Here is a 13,884-nt window from a genome sequence, read left to right on the forward strand (position 1 = left end):
GTTGTACTGTTGATATTTGGCTCTGTTGACTAATGAGTTTGCCAAATATCAACAGTACAATGATTGAAATTTCTTTTGAGAGCCAAACTTTTAAAACTTCAACTATATAGGTAGGTACATTGTTATTAACCTACCTATATAGTTTAAGGACTGTTGATATTTGGCGCCTCCCCCGTGCTGTGTATCCCCTGGCCCACCTGCACCGGGACCGACACCCCCCACTTCTTCTAACGCCACTTCTTCAAAATAGACTCGCCCAGGCCGAAAACCGACTTCCGAGGTTTGCCAACTACTGATCTAGCCTAATAATCTAAGGTGTTTACCAAAATTTCCCTGTACCGTGTGTTTGTAGCTATTGAACAAAAGTAACTGATTTTTAAAAAATATATTCATTTGCCCTGGCTGGTTTTCTCAACGGTTAGAGCATCAACCCTCGGACTGAAGAGTCTAGGGCTCAATTCCAGTCAAGGGCACATACTTCGGCTGCAGGCTTGATCCCTGGCCCCAGTGAGGGCACATGTGAGAGGCAACCAGTCAGTGTGTCTCTCTCACATTGATGTTTCTCTCTCTCTGTCTCTCTCTCCCGCTCCCATCCAGTCTCTCTAAAAATCAATGGGAAAAAATATTCTCAGGTGGTAAAGAATATATATATATTCACTTGCTTCCTAAAAGAGAAACAAAACAAAACAAAACAAAAGGCTGGTGCTCAATCTTAGTACTTAGAGCTGTAGTCAGCTGTTGTTTTTGGCAACAAGGTGTGGCTGACAAAAGCATGTTCATCCTCCTCCTCCTTGTCTCTTCACTCCCTCTAACCCCCGAGAGAAACGTAACTCATCACAGAATTGAGGGATCACTCATCTATGACATAGCCTGGATTGCGACTCTGGCAACACCAATTCCTAGTAATGTGATCTTGGGCAAGTTGTTGAGCCTTTCGGAATCTGTTTTATCTTTGTAAAATAGGCATAATTTTAGCTAATTTTCAGGGATATTACAAGAATTGATTGAGAAGCTGTATATTGAACCTAAATACAGCAAGTGTTTGGCAAATGCTCATTTACTTTCCCTTCTCCAGGTGGCTTTCCCCTCTGCTTTCTCCTCCTCCTGCCATTTTGACCTTTAGTTGGAGTGATTTTACTCCCTTTCTGTTCTCACCTGTTTTGAGGAAATGATCGGATTAAACCCATTCACCCTAGATTGGGACCAGGCCTACTACTACTTATGTGTATTCCCCACAGCACCGTAATAGCCAGCACAATGCCTTATGCTCCATTGATCTGGTTTAATTTAAGTATAATCAACAAGTTCATGTGTTAGTCCTCCCACAGGTATTTGAACAACAAACAAAGGACTACACCAGTGGTTCCCAACTTTTTCAAACAAAGGGGCCCTTTATTATTATTTTTTCCCTATGGGCCTTGTGTTTTGGAAGTTTCCATTGACTCAAAACACTGAATGTATTAAGTAATAATTTGTTTTCCCATTTTATGACTTAAAGACCTGAGTACAATTAAGAATAAATGCCATAAATATCAGGATTCAGCTTATTTGTATAATGAGATGGTTAGTGTTTTTGGTGACCTTATGTGGTTTTATTGCTGGTAAATATATTTCCATTAGGCTTTTGGAACTACTAAACATAGCTCATGGACTGCTATTAGCACCTTTGTGAGTGACCAGGGATCTTGTTTCCTCATATTGAAAACCATAATTGAAAAGAAAGAGTCTGTACAGGAGGAAATTTGGGCCCCATGGCAAGCCACGGGAGGTGTAGGGTATGTATACGCATATGTATGAAAGGCTGGGGGAGGGGATAGACAAGGAGGTGTGAAGCAAAGGTATAAATGGGGAGTGGTACTTTCCCATTTATTTCAGCATGTGCTTCTAAATCACATAGTACAGATGAAGGCATCTATTCATCCCTGTGCAGAAGTCTGCCTCTACTGGTGGAGATCTTGATAGAAATAGTCACCCTTGTAATCACTTTTCACCATTGCCATAATAAATACTGTATAGTGTGTGTTTTCCTGCTTCATAGGCATCATACTCTTGCTTAGGAATCCTGAGTTGGAATTTGGGTTTTGTTAGTTACCAGCTATGTGACCTTAGGTTAGTTGTTTATATTTTCTAAACCTCAGTGTTATAATCTGTACTCGAAATCATTCAACTCTTAAGAGAATGTTAATCTTAAAAGAAATACCTGAGTAGAATTTCCTGAAAGATAGACAGCCAACTCATTTCTCTGACCCTGGAATGGTAAATTGGTCTAGTCTCCTTGCATAACAGCCATCGTCGTCTATTGGATTTGGCTTCTAGAGCACAGTGTCGTAGAGGATCTGGGACCACATGAAATCTCAGTGGCAAAGAGTACTGCTCTTGATTAGCAATGTCTGCTGTGGATCCTGGCAGGAAAAACAGCTGTACATGGGCCATATTTTTGCCAGCCCAGCTCTGTTAAATCAGACCGTCACAGTGCTCTGTGCCTGGACTATTTGTTTTGGCTCCTTAAATTTGCTTTTACCAAATGTTCCCTGACCATTAGGGGTCATCAAAGGTAACTGAAGAACCACTTCTTTGAAACTCCTTGTATTTATGTGCGCAGATGTTATTGGGACATTGTTACATGGCAATGTCTTTCAGAAAACTCACAGCAGATGTATTTCTAGGATTTCGGTACTCTGAGTAATTATGGTTCTCCGAAGGTAGTTTGTCCTTCATTTATTACATAAATATTAATACATATCTACTACCAGGAATGCATTAGCCTATGCATTTTCTAAAAGATTCAGTAGATGCTGTCACCCTTGTAACTTCTCATGTTTTTCTCATTTCTAAGAAGCTCACATCCATCTATGTGACCCCACCCCCACCCCCCAGCAACTGTATAGGACTTTATAGTGTGCATTCTATGTAGTTCTCTCTTTCCTGGCTTTATTCATCTTTCTTGCCTTTGTTTTTCTCTTTGCCCCATTTCCCTTTTTTTTCCAGCCATTACACTGTGTTGTATCATATGTATATGCTAGACATCTTCTTCTAATAAGCAAAAGCATAAACAAATCAATCAATATCTAAATCTTTTGAAGATAATGTTGGATATATACTCTCTTCCCTGTTAACATAAATAGTAAATGAGTTATAATGTATGTAAAAGCACACCCTTCCCCATAAAGTTCTCTCTGAATTAAATAATTATAAATAAGACCAGCTGTGATCAGATTTGCAGAGTTTAGTTTTCCATATTTGTCTTTCCCAGTGCTGAAAATAAAGGGATTTAAAAGTTTCTTACCTCATGGTGTTGGATCAAGAAAAGCTTGACATCACTGGCTCAGTATTTAATGCTAGAAGTTGAGGTTCTTATGGGAAACCATTTGAAACGTGGCCAGAGTGAACCCATCGAAGCATGTCAGTCTGGGGCCCGGTATCTGCTTATGGATTGTGTTTATTTACATTCTCCCAGTTATTTACATGGTGATCTTTTTTTCCTCCTGTGGCTCCTGGTGAAGACATTTTATTGTACATATTTAGGTATCTAGAGAGTTTCATTCGTGTTCTGCCTGCTCACTTGCTATCAGCTCTGTGAAGTGAAGGAAGAAGCCCCTATCAGCACACACTGCAGGCCGGATGCCTAAAATCTGCACGACAGGCTGCGGGTCTGTGAGCCAACTTGGACTGGATGTTATAGTCCTACGTTTTTGTTTAGGGAGAGTTTTTCCCCTACATGTAGGGAATCCTGAAGGAGACTAAGGAAAATGAGCCCTGCTGAGTGTGTGTGTTCTACTCAAAAGACGAAAGACTGCATGTCTGTATGCGTGTGTGCATATATGGATGCAAAAGGCATATATTCAAGATAGAAAAGCAAAAGGTGATGACCTCCCTAGTGGTGTTCAAACAACAAAAACATCTTGGAGTTTCTCACTTTTTATGTCACCTGAGACAAAAGCTTTGTTAAAAAAAAGAAGAAAAGAAAGCAAAGCAACAGTGTGCAATCATTTTAGATGATGGGGGCACAGAATTGAGCTGACACCTCATAGCAGCATACTAATAAGCTGCTTTAGGTCAAAATATCCAGTTATTTTTCCAATCCCTTACAAAAAAATGCTATGCAATTGCCAAAGTTATGAGTGGTCATTATCTCACTTTAATATTTTGTCCAGAATGGGGGGTTGGTCTGGGAACTCAATGACCGGAACATTGCCTTCCGTGACATTTCACTAATAAGGAGCATTGATGCACTGGGAAATAGTGTTTTTAGAAGTATAGCCCTTTATAGTAATTCTTGTTCATAAATCAGGACAGAGGATTAATAGTATGTCTGTTCCTCTGTGTACACAGATACAACAATACGTGCACACTTTGTATATATGTGTGTCATCAATGACTGCAATCTCAAATTGCTTCTCTATAGCCTACTTTTTTTGTTTAATCCTCACCCAAAGGTATTTTTCCATTGGTTTTTAGAGAGTGGAAGAGAGAAGGAAACACAGAGAAATATCGATGTGAGAGAAACACATCAATTGGTTGCCTCCTGCATGCACCCTGACCAGGGCCTGGGCCAGGGAGGAGCCTGCAACCAAGGTACATGCCCTTGACCAGAATCGAAACTGGGACCCTTCAGTCTGCAGGCCGACACTCTATCCACTGAGCCAAACTGGCTAGGGCTCTATAGCCTACATTAAAATATTAGCAAATCATGATGTTTGGTGTTATGTGTTTCACTGATTCACTAATATTCATTGTCCATCTCAAATGTCAAACACTGTGCTAAGCAGCAGAAATAACAAAGACTACTAAGACAGAGGCTCTCAAATAGCCCATGATTTGGTGTGGAGACAGACATCTTAATAGAGTAAACTCAATATAAGGTATATAACTATTTGAATTGAGAACATATAAAAGAAACCCCATGATAATACTGGCTTGAGCACATACAGGATTTACTTGCTCACACACACACGAAAATGTCAAGATGTAATCAGTCTAAGTAGGGTTCCAGAACCAGGCTCTTTCTCTTTCTGCTCTGCTTTCCTTAAAGCAAGGTTCCCATCTCAGAACTGTCCTGTTCTACAGGATAAGCAACTGGAGTCCACAGGACGGCAGGAAGGCAAAAGACAGAAGGGACCTTCCCCGGCTAAGTCAACTTGTTGAAGTAGCCTTCCCAGGCGCCCCACACACTTCCACTTTTATTTCACTAATTACAGCTTGGTCACATGGCCCATGAGAAATATATATTTTTTTAACTGGAGATATTTCCAACCCAAATAGAATTGAGAAAACTAAGGAAGATGGATATTGTGTGGCAACCAGTTATCTGCCTCATGGAGTATGAACAAAAGGCTGAGGAAGCATGAAGCAAGAAAGCAGTTAACTCTGGAATCTGAAAAAGGCTTTTTTTGAGAAGGAGACAATTTGGGGTTTGAAGGATGAATAGGAGTTTGCCAAATAAAGAATTGGGAATGTTTGCCAAATAAAGTTTGCCAAATAAAGAATTATTTCCAGGCAGAAATAATAATATGTGCAAAGACGCAGAGGGGTCTGACATTATACCTGCCAATGAAGCCCATTTCTTATGCCTAATTTTCCTCTGTTATTAATGATAGCTCTTAAAAGAACAGTTTAACTAGTTTTTAATTAATCAAATAGTTATAAAAGATCAACAGATTAAGGTATGTCAACAATAATTTTCCTGATGTAACTGCAAATAATTTTCCACTTGGACCAAAATAAGAACACTTATCTGATGATAAAGTATTCCACGTTTTAAAAATAATTGAGTTAGAATATTTTGGCATCTTAAAAAGGAATTGATACAGAGAGAGGAAAAGCAATTGTGTCAGGGCGATGTTTGTCTTTTCAATTCTGAAGTTAAACAAAGCCCATTTAGAACTGACTTGGTTCATAGCCTGGGGTCCATAAACCTACACTGAGAGCTTTTGGTGGTCTGCCCAAGTCAGCCTGAAAATATGTCACCTTCTATTTAGCGATTCCTAACATCACTGTTATTTTGGATCTGTGGAACTGGACTGTCCGTTTCTTAAAATGGCTTTAGAACCATAAGAAATATTTAGGATTAGGGAGGTTTCCATGATTATCTTCTTTTTGGCTCCTTTAGAGACATCAGAGCCTATTAAAAATTTTCCAGAGAAACTTAAGTCTTTTGAGAAACCTGAAATTTCTTTAATTTGAGAAATAAACCTAGTTAGCTTTGAGATACCTGAGAGTGTAAATTCCCATGCCCCACTGTGCACCTTGTCCTTCCACAGAGCTGAGTATCTTTCCAACTCCAAACAAAAGCAGTAGAGGCAGCGATTCTTTGAATACTGCTTAAATTAAGATCGCCACGTTTCCTCAAAAGATTCAACCCTAAGGAAATCAGATGATTTAATCTTCTGATATTTTGATGGTGGTTGTAGTTTGTTTTGCCAACTTTGCTTTTTGCTTACTTTCTTTTTTAAATTTTTATTTATTTATTTTAGAGAGAGAGAGGAAGGGAGAGAGGGGAAAAGAGAAAGAGAAAGAGAGAGAGAGAGAGAGGGAGAGAGAGACATTGACTTATTGTTCCACCTATTTATTCATTTCATTGGTTGATTCTTATATAAGGCCTGACTGGGAATCAAACCCACAACATTGATATATTGGAACAACTCTCCAACAAACTGAGCTAGCCGGCCAGGGCCTACTTTTTGCTTATTTTCTAATTAGCTAGTATCTAGGCAAGACTAAAATATTCTGTAAACCCCACAGCAACATGTCCCCTTTTCCTAGTTAATCTGCGTCTTTATATCTCAGCTCAAAAGATGCTTTCTTAGGGACATTATCTCTGGTCTCCCAAGCCAGATCAAATTCTCCATATTTTATGCTCTTGCAGTACCTGTATCTGTGTTTTATAGCTTGTATGGTGATTATCATTGTACATTATTGTATTTGGTGATTTGAGTAATGGGTGCCTCCACCACTAAACTCTTAAGTCCCTTGAGGTTGGACCCCTATGTGCTTAAAGTCTCCATTGGATTTTGTTCCTCGCACTGTGCCTGGCCCATAGCAGATCTCTGATCATTGTTGGCTGAAAGATTAAATGCCTTTTTGGTAAATACATTTCTTCTTCACTCCCATTCCACACTGTGCTCAGACATGAGAGTGAATACAGAAGTTGCTCAGCTCAGGTGTGGGTTCATTTTGAAAATAACTTTGCTGCAGTCATATAGAAGCACATTGAAGAAGTCTTAAGCCAGCATGCGCTTGGCTCTGCATGGACGACAGTTGGTGGAATGCTGACGTCGCCTCACTGCAGCCTCTGAACCTACTGAGGGTTATTGCTGCTCCACCACAGTGAACCCCTCCAGGTAGACTTAGCTTACCTTTGCTCCCCACTTAAGAGCCCAGCACTATGTTTTCTAAATGACATCTTTGCATTTCAAAAAATGTACAACCGTTGAAGGAGTTGGTGCTTTGTCATCTATTTTTAAAAGATACCTGTGTGGCCTGGCTGGAGTGGCTCAGTGGCTTGAGCACTGACCCATTCTCCAAGACATCCCCTGTTTGATTCCCGGTCAGGGCACATGCCCCGATGTTTCTAGCTCTCTCCCTCTCTCCTTCTCTCTAAAATCAATAAAAACATATTTTTTTAAAAAGATGCCTATGTGATTTGAGTGAATCATAATTATTGACAGTGGGAATTATTTTTGAATGAAGGTTCTATAATATCAATAGTGCCAGATCCTCCTCTCTCTCACACCTTTCCCCCTTCCTGATTCTCTCCTTCCCTTTTTCTCTCTCTCTTCTCCCTCCCTCCTTCCCTGCCTCTCTCTCCATCTCACCTATCTTTCTGTTTGTTTATTTGAGCTATAAAAACATCTTTACCCATGTTGTTTTTTTCTTTCTTAGCTTGATTCAAATTCCAGCTGAATTCGGTCCCTTTCATAGGAATCATGTTTTATGCCTCCTCAAAGACAACGGGAGGACCCGGGGTCCAGCAGTAGGCACCTGGTTGAATTACACATCTCTCTTTCTTGTTAGATTGTTGGCTGTGATCATCAGCTGGGAAGCACTACCAAGGAAGATAACTGTGGAGTTTGCAACGGAGATGGGTCCACCTGCAGGCTGGTCCGAGGGCACTACAAATCCCAGCTCTCAGCAACCAAACGTAAGATGCTACAGAGATGGGGCAATCTTTGGGCCTTTTGACTTGTTAGCTCCTCCCCCTCCCGCTCCTGCTTAGCTCCCCTCAGCAACTAGTGAATAACACCTTCCCCAACATGAAGCCAGATCTGAAAGTATTGTGAAACGATTCATGACCCTGCTTTGTGGATTCGTTGAAGTGGGATAAATCAAGTCACCCATTGCAACCCCAAGGAGGAAACCTTTCCATTTAAGATACCTTAGGAGCATCTAGACATACACCCTATGTGAAGGCATGAGCTAGTTGCCCAGCCTGAGGACAGAATGCATCCCCATTGCTCCTTCACACATAGTCAGATGTGCGTGGTGGAAGATAGCAGGGAGCCTAAACAGATCAGAGCAAATCCACTCTCGAATGGTGAAATCACATGGTCTTCATTTACAAAGTGACTTTTGATCAGTGTTGATCACAGATTTTTTTCAGCATTAACATCAGGCAGCAATTATGCGAAGCCATTCGTTGCCTTTTTGTCCTAATCTCTCTGCACCAGCCCAATAAATATGTGCTTACTATATAGCCGTGTGTGCTGGAAACTTTACATGATCATCTCATCTAACCCTTACAACAATCTTTTAGCAAGATGCTGCTTGTCTCCATGTTGCAAGTGAGATAACTGAGGCTTAGCCATGTTGTGTGACCTGCTCAGAGTGACACCGCCATCAAGTAGCAGAGCCAAGATTTAAGCCCAGGGTCTGATTCCAAAGCCTAAGCACATATTCATTCCTCTGGACTGTCCCATGGAACATGGTGGGACCTTTGTAAAGCAGGTAGATGGATCAAGGCAAGGAACTTCAGATATCTGCCTAGCTGGGTCCTGCTAGGGTAGGTGGTATATGTTCTTATAATATCCAACCCAACAACGGAGTCACACATCAATGTTGCTCTGTGCTTGGTACTGCAGCAGATGTAGACATAAATAAGACAGCCCTTGTAGCCAAGGACATGCCATTTTAGAATAATTTGACCTTGCTTGGCATATTGTCTCCAGATTTTGCCCTTATCCAGAATCCTTCAATAGATCCTTGATTGAGTCTCCTCTGGCTTGGAAAGTGAGAAGGAATATCTTTACTAAATGTGGCTTTATTCACTTGTTGACTCAGTGGAGGAAAACAACTGACATATGAGCGGTTTATGGCTTTAAATGGACTCGCAGGCCAAGAAGAAAGGTAGTGGGTACTGGAGAACTATTCCGAGAAGTCCGGAAAAACCAGCTTGCCAAAAGAATTAGGCTCTAGGGCAGCGGTTCTCAACTTGTGGGTCACAACCTTTTTGGGGGTTGAACGACCCTTTCACAGGGGTCGCCGAAGACCATCGGAAAACACATATATAATTACATATTGTTTTTATGATTAATCACTATGCTTTAATTATGTTCAATTTGTAACAATGAAATTAGGGGTCACCACAACATGAGGAACTGTATTAAAGGGTCGCAGCATTAGGAAGGTTGAGAACCACTGCTCTAGGGGGAAGGAGGTGGCAAGATAAAAAGCTAGGGACTTTTAAACACATGAAACATTGGAGGTGCCAGCTTGGGAAACTCTCCACATTCTAATATCCCTGCAAGCAGTGAAAAATGTGATTTTGAAGAAAAAAATTTTTTTAAATACTCTGGCAGAGAGAATGAATGATGAGGTAAGTTAGACATTGATATAGTACATTCAGGCAAGATACTTTTTTGGGGGGGTCATGTTTGGTAGCATTTCTGTAAGATGAAAAATTAAAGAATTTAGACAACGAAAACCAGAGAAGGATAGAAAGTTAGAGGCATAATTCTTTTGTAAATCTCTGAAATCACAGTGAGATATATTTGGGAGGGGTGGGGGAGGTACATTTAGAAAGTCCCTTTAATAGAACTCTTTAAGGAATACAGAAGAGTTAAAATCTTTTTCCTTGAGTCACATAACTGAGTCATGCTCATTCTCTAGGAATCTAAAAATTTCTGTTAGGCACAAAAAGATGGCAGGCCTGTGTGCAGCAGCTGCAGAGGGCATGCTTTTCCTTCATTCCTTCGTGTGTCCCCCGCCTTCCCATCCTCATAGAGGAGCCTGAACATGCCGGTTGGATAGATGATCCTCTTACCCTCCTGTTAAAAGGTGATCCAGGACCTTTGGGGCCAGAATCACTGGAGCAAAGGTGGAGAGACGCTGAAGGAACAAACTGAGGCAAAATGAGAGCCATAAGTCATCTCGGGGTCTGCAAATAGACACCTCAGTGCAAACCGCTCTATTCGAGAGCGGCAGTGGGTAAATTACATAATGCACAGCCCGATGATTTTCCGTAATGACAAAACGCAATTGATTCGTTTACCTTAGCGCTGATGATGCCTCCTGACAAAATGATTTATATCAATAAAGCCCAGCATCTGCGTGCACCTCACCACAATCTATAGCAGATGCTGAACAAACGGCCTCATTTATGTTTTCCCCACCCCAGAAGGACCTTCCGCCCAGATTTACAGGCTGCGGGGTGACCCACAGGCAGGGAACATTAGGCTGCTCTGCGGGGCCCAGTGCAGTGGCCAGGTGAGCAGCTTTCCACCCGTGAAGGCCCGGAGACTTCTGCCAGGCCCCTCCCCGGCTCTGCCAAAAGCACACGGAGCCAGCCGCATGCTCTTTCGAACTCCCAGCACTCGGATTCCCCACATTGAACTCATTTTCTTCTGAACTTACATCCAACTTTTTTTTTCCTTGTGTTATCAAGCCCTGGGGGAACAAAGAAAACACAGAAGAGGGGAGAAAGACCACGGTGGAAAGTGCCAGAAGGGAAGGTAGAGCTGGAGGAACTTGCAAATGGCTTCCCTTAGCTGGCAAAGAAAAAAGAAACCATATTTGTACTAGAAGACATGACTTTTTGCCTAATACAAATGCAGGCAACAGAAAAAGAGATAGGTCACGCCCTCCTTCCCCCTTTTCAGAAGAGAAAGCTGTCCACTGAGAGCATTCAGTGTTTCCATTCATCCTGGTCACTTCGTTTCTATTCCCCCAGCCCAACAAAAAATAATCAGATTTAGCTAACACTAACTTACGTTTGGTTCTTGGTATTAAAGACTCATTTCCCCCCAAATTTGACTGGCTTGTGCCGTATTATGTATTTTCCAAGTCTGTTCAGAACATACTTAGACCTAGAGCCAGCCTATTTGCTATCAATTTGATGTCTCCAGCTTTGTAAACCTCTGATATGTATCTGCGTGTTTTGAAATCTACTGGGTATCCTAAAGCTCTCTCTCCACCTCTCTTGAGTGGCAAGAGCTGGATACACTAATTTATATCAAGATCAAATGAAGCTCCTAAATGCTTGGCTTCGCTTCTCAGACTGTGGCTTATGCTGATTTATAATAACGATGGGTAAATGTTTTCCTGGACTGTTATTTTGGCTCAAAGATTTTGAGGTAAAGGATGTTCATAATAAAACACAGACCTATGTATTATAAAGTGAATAATACATAGGAATGTTTTAAAGAAAGCACAAATTTTTAAAGAAATTTCTACCTTGAACTTCAGGTTATACACACAAGCTACTTATTCATTCATTCATTTATCATTCATTCAGCAGAAGTTCACTTATTTATTCCACAACAAATATTTCTTGGATACCTGCTATGTGTTAAGGAACTATTTTAGTACTGGAAACATAAGAAAAAACAAAACAGATGGAAATCCATTTTTCTCAGCGGCTTACATACTAATATGAGGGACAGACATGTACAGGGACAAAACAAATAACTAAATAAAATAATACATGTGTCATATGGTGATAGGAGAATAGTAAGGCAGGAAGGAGATTGGAAAAAAGTAAGGTGGGGAAGGAGAAGAATTGGATATTGGGCTGCTACCCAAGGATATTAGAGGGTTAAAAAGGTTAGTAAGAAAAGATTCACTGATAAAATGGCATTTGAGCAAGCATCTAAGGTAGGTACTGGTGGCGCACCACACAAAAGTCAGGGGGGAGAGAATTCCAGGCATAAAGAACAGCAAGTGCAAAGGGTCTGCGGTAGATGCATTCTTAACATATTTCTTGAAGAGCAAAGAAGCTTGTGTGTGGTGGAGAATGGCACCCATATTGCAGGATTTTATAAGGACTCTGGCTTTTCATCTCAATGAAATGAGAAGTCACAGGAGGATTTTTAGCAGGGGCATGATTTGTTTTAAAGGGATCACTCTACTATGCTGAGAATAGATTATAAGGAGTCCCAACTGTGAAAGTAAGAAAAGCAGTCAGGAGGCTACTACAGTAAGCCAGGCCAGGGATGATGATGGACCATGGTAGTAGCTATGGAGGTGGTGAGAAATGTTCCAATTTGGGATAATTGCATTTCTTTGAATCTAAGACATCATTGCTTGAAAGATGTGCCATTATTTTATTTTTTAAATATATTTTTATTGATTTCAGAGAGGAAGGGAGAGGGGGAGAGAGAGAGAAACATCAATGTTTAGAGAGAATCATTGATTGACTGCCTCCTGCACACTCCATACTGGGGATCGAACCTGCAACCCAGGCATGTGCCCTGACTGGGAATTGAACCACAACCTTCTGGTTCATAGGTCGATGCTCAACCATTGCACCACACCAGCCAGACTGTACTATTTATTATTTTATACACCACTAAGAGAGAAAAAAAAAGTCATTGAAATTAAGAAACTATGACACTGCCTTCTGACCACTTAGGGCTTTTACTTCTTAACTACTATAAGGTCTATTTTAAACTTAGACATATTTTTAGACTAACTGTATTGCACTGACACATCCAGAAAGGGAAAATAAAACTGAAATAAATTAATAAATTGATAAAAAATTAAACTTTTTCTCAGACTTCAATTCTTTTTAATCCCTTTAGACTCAGTCAATTTCCACATCATTAGGGTACTTGTGATACAGTATTTTTAAAAGAATCCAAAAAAGAAATAAAGTCCATAAGTATTGGGCACTTTTGTTATAAATGATATGCAATAAACTAGATAAAGTATACAGTTTAGTGCAGTGGTTCTCAACCTTCCTAATGCCGTGACCCTTTAATACAGTTCCTCATGTTGTGGTGACCCCCAACCATAAAATTATTTTCGTTGCTACTTCATAACTGTAATTTTGCTACTGTTATGAATCGTAATGTAAATATCTGATATGCAGGATGTATTTTTATTGTTACAAATTGAATATAATTAAAGCATAGTGATTAATCACAAAAACAATATGTAATTATGTGTTTTCCGATGGTCTTAGGTGACCCCTGTGAAGAGGTCATTCGACCCCCAAAGGGGTGGCGACCCACAGGTTGAGAACCGCTGGTTTAGTGAGTTTTAACATGTACATATACCTGTGAAACCATTACCATGAGCAAGATCTGAAGGTATCCATCATCTTAGAAGTTTTCTTATTCCCCTTGTAATCCTTTCCTCCTTCTCCCTCCCACCCCGTTTCCATCGTTAGATTTCATTTTCTAGAATTTTATAAAATGGAATTATACATTACATACTCTTTTTCCATCTGGCTTTTTTCATTCAGCTTAATTATTTTGAGATGCATTAATGTTGTAGCATATATCAGCAGTTTATTTTATTACTGTCATAATTCCATTGTATGGACAAATGCTTTCATTTCTCCTGGGTAAATTCCTGGGATTAGAATGGCTGGGATTGTATGGTAGATGGATGCTGAGCCTTTTAAGAAACCGCCAGACTGTTTTCTTGAGTGTCTTGCCATTTTGCATT

The 13,884-nt window shown here is 40.4% G+C and overlaps 1 protein-coding gene across 1 annotated transcript in view; it reads left to right on the forward strand.

Annotated features, from left to right (window-relative positions):
• ADAMTSL1 (ADAMTS like 1) overlaps nucleotides 1–13,884 on the forward strand; it is an 876,403-nt gene that overhangs the window by 604,863 nt on the left and 257,656 nt on the right. The window contains exon 8 of the mRNA XM_070429962.1: nucleotides 8,014–8,140. Coding sequence (XP_070286063.1) covers nucleotides 8,014–8,140 — 127 coding nt within the window. The remainder of the gene's footprint in view (nucleotides 1–8,013; nucleotides 8,141–13,884) is intronic.

This window comes from Myotis yumanensis, unplaced genomic scaffold (assembly GCF_028538775.1).
Source record: "Myotis yumanensis isolate MYYU_CA2020_CCGP unplaced genomic scaffold, mMyoYum1.0.hap1 SCAF_12, whole genome shotgun sequence".
NCBI classification, from domain to species: Eukaryota; Metazoa; Chordata; class Mammalia; order Chiroptera; family Vespertilionidae; genus Myotis; species Myotis yumanensis.